The sequence below is a fragment of the Microchirus variegatus genome (genome assembly GCF_963457635.1).
Source record: "Microchirus variegatus genome assembly, chromosome: 12".
Taxonomy (NCBI): domain Eukaryota; kingdom Metazoa; phylum Chordata; class Actinopteri; order Pleuronectiformes; family Soleidae; genus Microchirus; species Microchirus variegatus.
The window spans coordinates 14600156-14614851 of NC_139813.1; the positions used below are offsets into that span (position 1 = coordinate 14600156).

General features: G+C 38.1%; 1 protein-coding gene across 1 annotated transcript; it reads left to right on the forward strand.

The window, feature by feature from the left end:
* Window positions 1-199: 199 nt before the first annotated feature.
* On the forward strand, window positions 200-6937 carry faxca (failed axon connections homolog, metaxin like GST domain containing a; the record flags this gene model as incomplete). Its single annotated transcript, XM_083899045.1, has 6 exons — window positions 200-426; window positions 3587-3722; window positions 3827-4023; window positions 4122-4339; window positions 4965-5081; window positions 6633-6937. Exons 1-6 carry the CDS (start codon window positions 320-322, stop codon window positions 6935-6937), a joined length of 1080 nt encoding a protein of 359 aa, XP_083755171.1. The 5' UTR covers window positions 200-319.
* Window positions 6938-14696: the final 7759 nt, after the last annotated feature.

The window sequence follows — 14696 nt, forward strand, 5'->3', positions numbered from 1 at the left end:
GATGTCGACCCCGCTGCGGGGACAACGAGCCCCGTGCGAGATGTCAGAGTCCGGCCGGCTGTCCCTCGCCCTGTCGCCCCGCACCCGTGGCCCTCGGCTCCCGTGACGATGAAGCTCCGAGCAGCCAGAGTGAGGCGGAAAGAGGCCGGAGACAGAGAGGAGCATGTACTGGCGCGTCGGGTTCGCCTGGACGCGGTCGTGTGTGGTTGATCTTGGCCAGAACCAGAGCTTCTCCTTCGGCCTGCTGCGCGGCTCCGAGGAGCAGCTCTCGTTTCATGGGTACATCATCGCCTGCCCACTGCAGGACTACGGCGGGATCATGTCAGCTTTGGGCTCCGACTCGTGGTGGCGGAAGACGCTGTATCTGACCGGAGGGGCTCTGCTCGCCGCCGCCGCTTATCTGCTGCACGAATTGCTGTCCATCAGGTACAAACAACAACAGCAGCAGAAACAGCATCATCGCAGGGAGAGAGAGAGATGGGCTGCAGCACTGAGCATCACCGCAAAACAGTCAGAAAATCACTCATCGTCTGGTCTCATTCTGTTCACCTCACTGCTCATCTGTCTGTTTTTTTCACCGGGGGGTGGTTATTGCTTAACAGGATGGGAGGAGGGGGGTCTGTGGGGGGAGAAGAAGGAGTCGTGAGTGGGCTGTTTGTGATGTAACAAAACCATCATACACCCACAAACATCATATTTCCATCTTTTACAGTCTTATTTTTGTGGATGAGGCGCCTAAAAATAATGATTAACAACAATGTTCATGTTATGGGGGCTGTAGGCCTCACACACACTCAGCTCTCCTGCTAAATGAATTGAATTTGAGGATGATGTTGTGGCCTCACCATTTTGTTTTGGATTCATTTAGACCAACAACAAAAAAACACCAGCAACCTTTAGAAATGGTTAAGAATAATCAGTAATAAGAGATCAAAAGTAAACTAAAACACGTTCATGATTCATTCACAAGGAGAACATCCCTTGACAACCTTGAATGTAAACAGTCAAACACACTGGCAGCTGTGTATATATATTTATATAAGCAGCATTCAAGGTGATGTGACATGTACGTCCATTCATTATTATTGATTATCCATTGGCAGGGGTGAGGGTTTGTCTTGTCTTTTAAAAGCTCATGTTTCCTGCAGTATAAAGGGCTCACAGCCGAACAACAACAACAACACAGAGACAGAGGAAGGATTCGCTCGCCACTGGAGACACTAGTTAGGGATAAAAATACACCGGGTGTTTAAGGGACTTTTACTTGTATGAGCCTGCAGACCTGTGTCCTTAAAGCTGCACAACACATGCAGTTAAATATTTATTAGGATGGAGCACAAGTAAATGTTGAGCCTTTCTACATTTAGAATATATCATTTTACCTTTAAAAATACCCCCTTAAATATCAATGTATACCTCACGTTTACAAACAGCGTTTGTTATAGATTCAGCACCACAGAGGAAGAGACAGCTCCTACTCCTCCTGCTCCACTGCTGCTGCTGCTGCTGTTTTAACATGATGCACGTGAACGCACCACAACCTTTCACTGTCTTGTTATTTAGACACTGCAGTTTTTTTTTTCTCCCTCAGCCCCATGTCAGTTGCTCAGGACTGACAGTCACTCTGGGCCGGTGATATAAAGCACGCACATCATTTGATTGAGTCAAACCATCACAGTCACATGACTAATCGAGTGAACGATCATTTCCTGTTTCAAGCTGTGTAATAATGGGCTATTCTATTCTATTCTATGCTATAGAGCTCCCAGTAGCTCCCAGTCCCTTTCCATGTAGCCTGTCAAAGGTTTCAATAGTGAAACATATCCTGCTTACATTTGTCCCGCCCCTTTTAACGCTAAATGATTATTTGTCAGAATGAGTGTGTGTCAAATCAAAGCTCAGACTATCAGATGGACATTTAAATGACACTTCAGTGGACGCCTCTCTCGTTGACTCCATGCAGTTCCAGCCATCTCACTATATAATGCCCAGTATACATCATACATCATATATACAGCTGTACATATGGGTACTGGGAAGTGACACAGTGACAGGTGGGCAGATGATAACAAAATGAAAACTGAATAAGACAGGTTGTGTATTTGTGAATGCATTGTTCTGTTCTGTTTTTCAATAGTGTGTTTGAGATATATACAAGAAAGAAATGCATACAGAAATACAAAATGCATATGGAGCTGAATGAACCGTATTTTTATTATGTTTATTGCTAAAATATGAGTTGTGGACATCAAAATTTTTTTTTTTTTAAATTGGTTGAATTTGCGATGAGGATAACTGTAACAATAATAATAACAATATCTGTGGCCTAGTTCACAATATACAGTGCATTTTACTTTAAATGGGGCGGTGGTGAAAGGATTTACCAGTACAACAGATTGTTTTTGTTAGGTAATGTAGAAAGTTAAGAGTTTTTAGCTTTGTCTACAGAGCTAGTACTATTAGAAAATAAAACAACATTTGGGGACAAAATCTATAGATATTTTCAAAACAAGACAAATGTGAGTCTTCAAAAAGGTGAAAATGCTTCACATTAAACTGGAAATTGTCTTTTTAAAACCCTTGCTTGCAGATTACACTGATAAACAGAACTGTTGATACTTTTTCAGGTAATTCGGCAACTGTTTCTGTTCATCCAGTCATTAGAAGTACCATGTCGGGGAGAATGTTGGACCACCATTTTTGTAACACCTAATATGTTTTTGAATCAGTAAAGAAACCACTTCCAATATATTGTATGCAGGTGTGAAATAAAAGACTGGCAAATACATCAAATGAACAAAAGAGAGAATAGAATATTCTACAGACACAGATCCTCTGTGTTTCACCGCCACAGTGTGTACATATCTGACATAAGCTTAAAATACTTTAAATCATTATCTCTCTATCTAAGTCTTGGCCTTCAAATTGCTGTGTAAAGTAACAAAGTCTCTTTTTTTTTTTAATACGGTGCAACTTTAAAACTTTAAACTCGTATCTGTCTGCTGTTTAGATTAAGGACTCTGTTACAGACACAGATTCCCCTGGAGACTTAACCTAAATTCGTGCCGCAGTACATATGTTCTTCTCCGCTGCCAAGTTCACATAAACTCCAGTGCTCACAATATTTAAGCTGAAATAACAGCGTGGGTTTTGGCAGAGGGCTGCATTTAAAAAAAAAAGAAGTGTGAAAAGGTCTGTGTTTGCTGAGCATTAACCTTCTAATATATCTGCAAAATAAACACTATTATAAGTAAAAGTAATAAAAGGATTTTTTTTTGTCCCTTAGCAATTTATATAAAAAATGGATTGTAATTAGCAAAACACATATTGTGCATTATTATTATTTGACTCTCCTATGTTCTATGGACATTTTTTTTAATGCAATACATGTTAGATACCAGTTATGTCTCAAGTAACGACTTAACCTTTAATTAGAAAATAGAGGAGTTAATATTTTGATGGTCTGGGTCTAATCTTAAAGGGTAAATGTCATTGAAACTGAAGTCCATGCACACATATATACAGTATGTAGTTTGTCTATAAGCTCTTCTTCACATGCAGCCTTGATTTTCTTTGCTCCACACAGAAAAGAGGAAGAGCTGGACTCTAAAGATGCCATCATACTCCACCAGTTCTCCAGGCCTAAAAGTGGCGTCCCGTCCCTGTCCCCTTTCTGCCTTAAGATGGAGACCTACCTCCGCATGGTGGACCTGCCCTACCAGGTAAAGATGTGAAGAAGTGTAGAGTTTAATGTTTTGGTCTTTTGTCCAGAGTCCTGCTAAGGATGAAGTTTCCGTTCACCTCTTCTTTTCTCCCCTCGTCGCAGAACTACTTTGATGGGAAGCTTTCGCCGCAGGGAAAGATGCCGTGGATCGAGTACAACCAGGAGCAGGTGTGCGGCACGGAGTTCATCGTCGACTACCTGGAGGAGAGGCTGGGCGCGAGCCTCAACAAGAGCCTGACGCCTCAGGAGAAGGCCATGTCCCGCGCCATCACCAAAATGGTGGAGGAGCATTTTTACTGGTGAGGGACGAGTGGATTTCTTGTGGTAGTTGTTCTATATGGATGCAGAGTCTTCTTCTCCTTCTCTTGTTGTAACACCTTGCGTGTCCGTGTTCCAGGACCATAGCTTACTGTCAGTGGGTGGACAACCTGGAGGAGACCCAGAAGATGCTGTCGGTGAGCGGACCGCTGAGTGACCTGCTCAAGTGGATCCTGAGTCACCTGACCGGCGGGATCGTCAAGAGGGAGATGTACGGGCACGGGATTGGCCGATTTTCTAAGGAGGAGGTTTACGCTCTGATGGAGAAAGACATGCGCACCCTGGCCACTCTGCTCGGTAAGGAATATAGTTGTATTATTATTATTATTATTATTATTATTATGAAAAAGGCTGAGATTATAATCTACTAAGGGTTATTGGGCTACAATGGGATAGCACAATCATTCATTCATCCATTTCCTATTGCTTTATCCTCTATTTGAGGGTTGTAGAGGGAGGAGCTGGGCTCAATCTCAGCTGACATAGGGAGAAAGGTCACCAGTGAGCTCAGTCATATGAGATTAAAATATAAATGCTAATGAAAATCCTCACAAATTAGCACAAATTAGTATTCGAGACACATGTTTTGTGTGACATTTTGGCAGCACGTAAACAGATAAATGGGATAAAAACACACATTTTGTGCCTTGACAACTAAAACATGAAAAACATCAAGAATGCACTTGACAAGGAAAGGTAAATGTAGCTCAGTGCTGACCCTCTGTGGTCAGATGTTGCATTGCAGTATGCAGGAATGACATGGAAGGAGAGTTGAGCGAACACTGATCAGCATGATCTCATCTTTGATCAGTAAAAATCAGTCAAATTACACAATAACATTCAGTGTCGTCGCAGATAGAGGAAATTGTTGTGTTTTTTTTTGTTTTTTTTTTACAGTGACTGTATTTTTGCTTTTCCGTAGGTGATAAAAAATACATTATGGGATCGAAGCTTTCTACTGTAGATGCTACAGTGTTCAGTCACCTGGCCCCTGCTATGTGGACGCTACCAGGGACACGTCCAGAGCAGCTAATCAAAGGTGAGCTAATAATGGCCTTTAACCATGAAATTGGAGAAAAATGATTGTCAATGATTTTCTGTATAACAGCAACTTTTAAACATTCAAACTCATTTTTTTCATTCACTGACAACAAACTGTGAGAGAGAGCTGTGAGTCACAAACAAGCCATACTTCTCCGTCTCTGTCTGTAGTCACTCTCTAATTACTTTAATTGAAATTCTCCACGAGCAATCCTGTAGCCTCTGTATTAATCATCGTGAGATATTTGATATTGATTCAGACTGTGACTGCAGAGATATCAGAGCGCGGGTTACGCTGTATGTGACTGTCTGATGATATGAAAGAGAGTCACAGTAGTAATTACAGCACTGTGTTGTTTCCAAATAAGAACAGATCAGGGAAATGTCCTTGTAGAGAGTTATCAAGGAGAACTATAACCGATATTGGACCTTTTTGCCAATATTCCGATTGATATATTCCACTGATTACGATTTACATACGTTTTTACGAGGTCATTTAGTCTTTTCTGTTATGTAATGAATATAATATTTTGCATACTCATGTCACAGCAGATCCAAACCAATTCAGTGTATTTATAAAGCACATTTAAAAGTGCAGATGCAGATATACAGTTTCTTTACATAAAAAACAAACAAAACAAAAAAACCTTAGTTTAGTTGGTAGCAGCCTATTTAGCCTATTGCAGATCTTGGTGTGTTTGCTGATATCCCATAATACATTTTAAAGCCGATATCTGCTGATACCGTTATCGTATAACTCAAATGATCTATCTAGAGTTATAAGGTGATGAAACAAAAGGGAACCAAATAATCCAGAAGTTAATTTCTCCTTTTAAATAGTAATTTTGTGTTTTATCTCTATGTTTCATTCTCTTGGTTCATTGATTAATTCTAAAATACAACAAACCTTTAGTTTAATGTCACATAGGTCAAATAAAAGAGGATTTCATTGGTGGAACCAGAGATTATTTAATATTCTTGAAGTTGATGCTGTTCAAAATCATTTATTTCCCTGCAAAATTATAAATCTCTTGCCTGATGTACACTACCTGTCAAACGTTTGGGGTCACCTATACAATTTTTTGGTGTTTTCCATGAAAACTCACACTTTTATTCATCAAAAGAGTTGCAAAATGAATAGAAATTATAGTCAAGACATTGACAATATTAGAAATATTGATTTTTATTACAAATGATAATTTTGCCCTTTTGTCAAAGAACCAGCAAAACAGTTTTCAGCTGTGCTAACATCATTGCACAAGGGTTTTCTAATCATCCAATAGCCTTCTAACGTGATTAGCAAACACAATGTACCATTAGAACACTGGAAATGGGCCTCTATACACCTATGTACATATTCCATTAAAAACCAGACGTTTGCAGCTAGAATAGTCGTTTACCACATGTATAGAGTGTATTTTTCCTTCAAGAATAAGGACATTTCTAAGTGACCCCAAACTTTTGAACGGTAGTGTATAGTTTTAGCCCTAATGTCCACAGTGTTGGACATTAATATCAGTATGACTGCATGTCATCTGTCCTCCTGCAGGCGAGCTTATCAACCTGGCCATGTACTGTGAGCGCATCCGCCGGCGGTTCTGGCCGGAGTGGTTCGTGGACCTGGAGGACTTCTGCTACAGCGACACCACCGACTGCAGCGACTCGGCCTCCAGGCTCCCCGACCTGGGCCTCTACTCCCGCACGGACACTTTCGAGGAGGAAACGCACACGTCGCACACGCCGCCGACGCCGCCGGGCCCGCGGTCGCCCGACAGCGACCCCACAGGCCACTCGCTGTATGACTCAGACATGGACACCGAGTGCTCTGAAATAGACTCTCAACTCAAGTGTTGACGCACACTAGACGGTACATAGACACTTACATGCTACACATGTGCACGCCACAGGAGGGAGCACACATGCCCTCACCTTACCTCCTAACTTTTTAGGACAGAAAGTTACTGGGGGGGGGGGAATCTGTGGTGTCGGTCGTTTGTGCTGGTGGAGAAGTTGAGGTTTAACTTGCACACTGCAGTGGAGGAAGGATTGGACAGGGAGTCGAGGATAGATAGATAGATAGATAGATAGATAGATAGATAGATAGATAGATAGATAGATAGATAGATAGATAGATAGATAGATAGATAGATAGATAGATAGATAGATAGATAGATGGAAAACAAATGGAGGCAGCATAGTGAGAGTTTGACGGATGTGAACTAGAAGCATTCAAAACCAGGAGTAAATGACGCCGCTGCTGAGAAACTCCTCCACGTGGTCGACATCATCTGCAGTCGCAGCCCCTCTGTACAGGTGGCCCTGTTGCTGTAACCTTGGCAACTGTGTATGTGTGTGTGTGTGTATGTGTCTGTCTTGCCCCCCCACCCCCCCACCCCTCCCCTCCCCGCTGTATATCGTAGCAACTTGCAGCACCAAGCCGTGCTGTGTGTGAGTCTCCAACTAATCAAAAAACGCCTTTTATTGATACGACGGATATTAACACGGAGGAAACTGTACAGGATCTACGTGAAAGAACACAACCGAGTGTACATATGTGTATGTATATATATATATTTAAATGGACCTCAGATTAAATAGATAGAATATTTAATTCTATATGAGTATAAATACTATATATATAGCTTAGAGATATCAAATCCCCCCCCGTCTGTGATACGGTGTAAATATTGTAGGTGTTTCCCCTCTTGTGTTGGACACAATGAGCAACTTGTCTTGTGATCGTCTCCATGAGCCTTCCCGTGTGTGTGTGTGCGTGTGTGCGTGTACAACAGATGGTAAAACTGTAATGAGCACTTTTTATTTCTTTGTCTTATTAAGACGATTATTTTGCCAAAAAAAAACACGAGAGAAAAATCCCCAAATCTGTAGCATAACAAGACGACACACTGTCACATTTCATTTCATCCAGACATTAAGAGCGAGTCAAACAATCATGTAGAAATAGATGTTTTAGATAAAATATATATATATATATATATATGTTATAATCTGAATTTAAGTGCATGACTGGCACGTGCCAATGTCCCTTTACACTTCTGTGCGGATAGATTTATCTGTGTTTCCTCGCTGGCCTATTTTAAGTCTTTTAAGCACCTCGCAAAGATGTCAAGGATGTAGCAAGTGAACGTTAAAAAAAAAAAAAAAAAAAAAAGGACTTTATTTGTTTTGATTGTGATGATTTATGCAAAGCAATAAGAGAAGCCTGTTTTTAAATGCTGTGTTACGTCAGAGCGAGAGGTCTTCGGGGGCTTGTGAGATTGGCACGTTGCGGGAGGTTTTGTGTGTGTGTGTTTGTCGTTCAGCAAATGCACACGTCAACACGTCGAGTGCGCTAAAGGCTTCTTGAATGAATTCAAACAAGGGAGAAGACGCCAAGAGTGCGTGTGCTCGCGATGAGTCAGTCGCAGGTGGTAGAAAAGGTGAAATTCTTTTGGTTGTTTCTCTCAGCTCTCGTGTTTGAGTGCCTCACAGCGTTTTTTCTTCCCTGCAGAACACTGGTGTTAAATCACAGTTTTAAAAAAAAGAAGCTTTTGAAGCTTTCTAATCCATCAGTTGTGCTACTGGCTAGATAAAAAGTAAAGTAAAGAGACAGTTTATTCCAAAGTGTACCAGTGTCTTCAAACGAATCATTCGAGGAGGTGCAATAATAATAATAATAACTAGAAAAGCACTTGGAGAGCGCAGACCTCCACCAAGGCACAAAATAGCGCTTAAAAATGGTGATAGCGTCTATGGATTGCGGCCAAAATGTATTCACTTGTTCCTGCTCCCATTGCGGATATTTCCTGATAATTTCAGCCAAATCTGACCGTGACTTTTCGACAGACAAACAAACAAACTCCGGCGAAACAATGATGATTGTGAAAATTAGTGCCATGGTTCACAAAAGTTTAATTTAATTCACTTATGTGAGTGCAATTAAGTGAAAATGAAATTGACAGGCCTTAATAAAGGTAAACTGGATATACTGTCTAAGTAAATTACAGAAAACCTTAACTTTTCTTTGACATAATCTGGTTATTTGGTCGTTGGACATATGACTCTTCCAGTCCATATGTAGGTCACCATTTCTTTTTGGCCTTAGTCTGGCTTCACACATCCAGTGTGAAACTGGCCTCCTGGACCTGGACTGAACTGAACTCCTTCACAGAAATGTAGATTTATTTTTGTGTCTTTTAAAAATAATGCAACTGACCAGGTCCTGCTTATATTTACATGATGCCAGAGACTGAATCCAGCACTTCCACAACACTCTGGAAAGGTGTTCAGTCATTACCGAATCTTTCATGAGGACACTGATGTCAACAATGATGGTTAGACTGATATTATTGAAGGCTTTGAATGGTGATTTGATTTTCATCTGTGTGACCTCTGCGACGATGAGCTTCATTCGTTTTTGCCTGAAACTGAAGAAATTGAACAGTCTTAAAACCCTTGCCTGCATGTTCTTGCCTTCTCTCCAATGGTCAGACTTAGCCTGAGGAAAGCTGTTTACGTTCTGCCAGTGCCAGCACATGACGAAAGTTATTTATTTATTTATTTATTTATTGTGTGTTGATTATATGAGTTCAAATCACGTGCTTGAATTTGGAAGACAATATTGTCATTTATCTTTGCACTGTTCTTATGTTTACATATGTTTTCTTCTCTCCGGGCTGATAATTCCTCTCAAGACGTTATTCATTGGTCTGTGTCTTAGTGCAATACTTGTAGACTTCTGTTGACGTGTAACACTGGAGAAGAAAATGCGTATTTTCCATTGCTGTGGTTTGCATGTTTGTCCGCGTTTTTTGAGATGCCATTTTGGTAAATGGTTGCCGTTCATATCGTCGTGTGTGTCATGATATTTCAGCAGGTTGGCATTGATCTCTATATTGGAAACTATAGGGGCAACAGAAACCAGACTTCCTGTTGGAGCTCAGGTCGGCAGGGTGAGGTCAGGCGTCTTTGCTGATCAGCTGATTAAACCGTGTCTCCACTCGCCTGTCACGGGGAAAAAGATCTCTCATGTCAGCGTCCGTCCGTCACGTAGTTCCTCAGCAGTTAAAGGTCACAGAACGAGGTCACAGCTCCTCATTGAGATTTTCTGCGTGACGAATGTAGAAGCCATATTGCATTGTGTCGCTGGTGTTGTGTGTGTGTGCCCTCAAAAACGTTCATCCAACAACTGTACATATAAGACAAGTTGGGGGTTAATATGTTGAGATGAATATGTATCATACGGAAAGACCAAGATGTATGATGATGGGTTACTCATAATAGTTCAATAAATATAGCTGTGTAATTTTCCTCTTGTCTTGTCTCTATTATTGTGCACATGATTATATCTTTAAAACAGTGGTGTGTGCAGACATTTCAAGGGCAGGGGCTCAAGTGAAAAGGGGCACCCCCTCATAAGTATTCATTTAATACACATAGTGACAAATCTTGTACTTACTTATATATTTAGGACAGGGATCAGCAAGAAAATGTGGTCGAGGGCCAAAACATACGTTGTACTATCAGACAAAGTGCCTTAAAACGTCTTCAATCAGAAACAAAAACACGTTTGCTGCCTTAGCCAAGCAATAATGTGGGCATTGGTGGTCTTTAATCAGTAGCTTGTTTTGATGACAAATGTGTGTGAGATACTGTACGTACTCGTACTGTTAATATTTATTGTGCGTCATGTCATCGACAATAGTATGTTGTCCACAATTTGAAAAAAAAAAATCATGATTTAGTGTGTCGTCCAGAATTTAACAAAGAAAATCATGTTATAGTATTTGACCATTTTTAAAAAAAAAAAGATTTTTCAAATGTCATACTATACTATGCAGTACGTCATACTATCCTATGCCGTCCAAAATGTGACCTTTTTTGGAAAAAAAATAATTTGGTCCAAAATTGGACAAATTTTTTTACAAACATTTTTTTGGTCCAAAACTTGACAAAAACGTCATATTATACTATGTAGTACGTCATACTATACTATGCCGTCTAAAATGTGACCATTTTTTGAAAAAATAAAATTGGTCCAAAATTTGACAAAAACGACATACTATACTATGTCGTTTTTGATTCTGACAATTTTTTTGAAAAACGTTTTTTTGGTCCAAAACTTGACAAAAACGTCAAACTATACTATGCAGTACGTCATACTATACTATGTCTCTAAAATGTGACCATTTTTGGAGAAAAAAAATTTGGTCCAAAATTGGACAAAAACGACATACTATACTATGTCGTTTTTGATTCTGACAATTTTTTTGAAAAACGTTTTTTTGGTCCAAAACTAGACAAAAACGTCACACTATACTATGCAGTACGTCATACTATACTATGTCTCTAAAATGTGACCATTTTTGGAGAAAAAAAATTTGGTCCAAAATTGGACAAAAACGACATACTATACTATGTCGTTTTTGATTCTGACTATTTTTTTGAAAAACGTTTTTTTGGGCCAAAACTTGACAAAAACGTCACACTATACTATGCAGTACGTCATACTATACTATGTCTCTAAAATGTGACCATTTTTGGAGAAAAAATATTTGGTCCAAAATTGGACAAAAACGACATACTATACTATGTCGTTTTTGATTCTGACAATTTTTTTGAAAAACTTTTTTTGGTCCAAAACTTGACAAAAACGTCACACTATACTATGCAGTACGTCATACTATACTATGTCTCTAAAATGTGACCATTTTTGGAGAAAAAAGAATTTGGTCCAAAATTGGACAAAAACAACATACTATACTATGTCGTTTTTGATTCTGACAATTTTTTTGAAAAACGTTTTTTTGGTCCAAAACTTGACAAAAACGTCACACTATACTATGCAGTACGTCATACTATACTATGTCTCTAAAATGTGACCATTTTTGGAGAAAAAAAATTTGGTCCAAAATTGGACAAAAACGTCATACTATACTATGTCGTTTTTGATTCTGACAATTTTTTTGAAAAACGTTTTTTTGGTCCAAAACTAGACATACTATACTATGTCGTTTTTGATTCTGACAGTTTTTTGAAAAAACGTTTTTTGGTCCAAAACTTGACAAAAACGTCACACTATACTATGCAGTACGTCATACTATACTGTCTCTAAAATGTGACCATTTTTGGAGAAAAAAAATTTGGTCCAAAAATGGACAAAAACGACATACTATACTATGTCGTTTTTGATTCTGACAATTTTTTTGAAAAACGTTTTTTTGGGCCAAAACTTGACAAAAACGTCACACTATACTATGCAGTACGTCATACTATCCTATGCCGTCCAAAATGTGACCTTTTTTGGAAAAAAAATAATTTGGTCCAAAATTGGACAAATTTTTTTACAAACATTTTTTTGGTCCAAAACTTGACAAAAACGTCATATTATACTATGTAGTACGTCATACTATACTATGCCGTCTAAAATGTGACCATTTTTTGAAAAAATAAAATTGGTCCAAAATTTGACAAAAACGACATACTATACTATGTCGTTTTTGATTCTGACAATTTTTTTGAAAAACGTTTTTTTGGTCCAAAACTTGACAAAAACGTCAAACTATACTATGCAGTACGTCATACTATACTATGTCTCTAAAATGTGACCATTTTTGGAGAAAAAAAATTTGGTCCAAAATTGGACAAAAACGACATACTATACTATGTCGTTTTTGATTCTGACTATTTTTTTGAAAAACGTTTTTTTGGGCCAAAACTTGACAAAAACGTCACACTATACTATGCAGTACGTCATACTATACTATGTCTCTAAAATGTGACCATTTTTGGAGAAAAAAAATTTGGTCCAAAATTGGACAAAAACGACATACTATACTATGTCGTTTTTGATTATGACTATTTTTTTGAAAAATGTTTTTTTGGGCCAAAACTTGACAAAAACGTCACACTATACTATGCAGTACGTCATACTATACTATGTCTCTAAAATGTGACCATTTTTGGAGAAAAAATATTTGGTCCAAAATTGGACAAAAACGACATACTATACTATGTCGTTTTTGATTCTGACAATTTTTTTGAAAAACTTTTTTTGGTCCAAAACTTGACAAAAACGTCACACTATACTATGCAGTACGTCATACTATACTATGTCTCTAAAATGTGACCATTTTTGGAGAAAAAAGAATTTGGTCCAAAATTGGACAAAAACAACATACTATACTATGTCGTTTTTGATTCTGACAATTTTTTTGAAAAACGTTTTTTTGGTCCAAAACTTGACAAAAACGTCACACTATACTATGCAGTACGTCATACTATACTATGTCTCTAAAATGTGACCATTTTTGGAGAAAAAAAATTTGGTCCAAAATTGGACAAAAACGTCATACTATACTATGTCGTTTTTGATTCTGACAATTTTTTTGAAAAACGTTTTTTTGGTCCAAAACTAGACATACTATACTATGTCGTTTTTGATTCTGACAGTTTTTTGAAAAAACGTTTTTTGGTCCAAAACTTGACAAAAACGTCACACTATACTATGCAGTACGTCATACTATACTGTCTCTAAAATGTGACCATTTTTGGAGAAAAAAAATTTGGTCCAAAAATGGACAAAAACGACATACTATACTATGTCGTTTTTGATTCTGACAATTTTTTTGAAAAACGTTTTTTGGTCCAAAACTTGACAAAAACGTCACACTATACTATGCAGTACGTCATACTATACTATGTCTCTAAAATGTGACCATATTTGGAGAAAAAAAATTTGGTCCAAAATTGGACAAAAAACGACATACTATACTATGTCGTTTTTGATTCTGACTATTTTTTTGAAAAACGTTTTTTTGGGCCAAAACTTGACAAAAACGTCACACTATACTATGCAGTACGTCATACTATACTATGTCTCTAAAATGTGACCATTTTTGGAGAAAAAAAATTTGGTCCAAAATTGGACAAAAACGACATACTATACTATGTCGTTTTTGATTCTGACAATTTTTTTGAAAAACATTTTTTCGGTCCAAAACTAGACAAAAACGTCACACTATACTATGCAGTACGTCATACTATACTATGTCTCTAAAATGTGACCATTTTTGGAGAAAAAAAATTTGGTCCAAAATTGGACAAAAACGACATACTATACTATGTGGTTTTTGATTCTGACTATTTTTTTGAAAAACGTTTTTTTGGGCCAAAACTTGACAAAAACGTCACACTATACTATGCAGTACGTCATACTATACTATGTCTCTAAAATGTGACCATTTTTGGAGAAAAAAAATTTGGTCCAAAATTGGACAAAAACGACATACTATACTATGTCGTTTTTGATTCTGACTATTTTTTTGAAAAATGTTTTTTTGGTCCAAAACTAGACAAAAACGTCACACTATACTATGCAGAACGTCATACTATACTATGTCTCTAAAATGTGACAATTTTTGGAGAAAAAAAATTTGGTCCAAAATTGGTCAACAACGACATAATGTGACCATTTTTGGAGAAAAAAAACTACTATGTCGTTTTTGATTCTGACAATTTTTTTGAAAAACGTTTTTTTGGTCCAAAACTTGACAAAAACGTCACACTATACTATGCAGTACGTCATACTATACTATGTCTCTAAAATTTGACC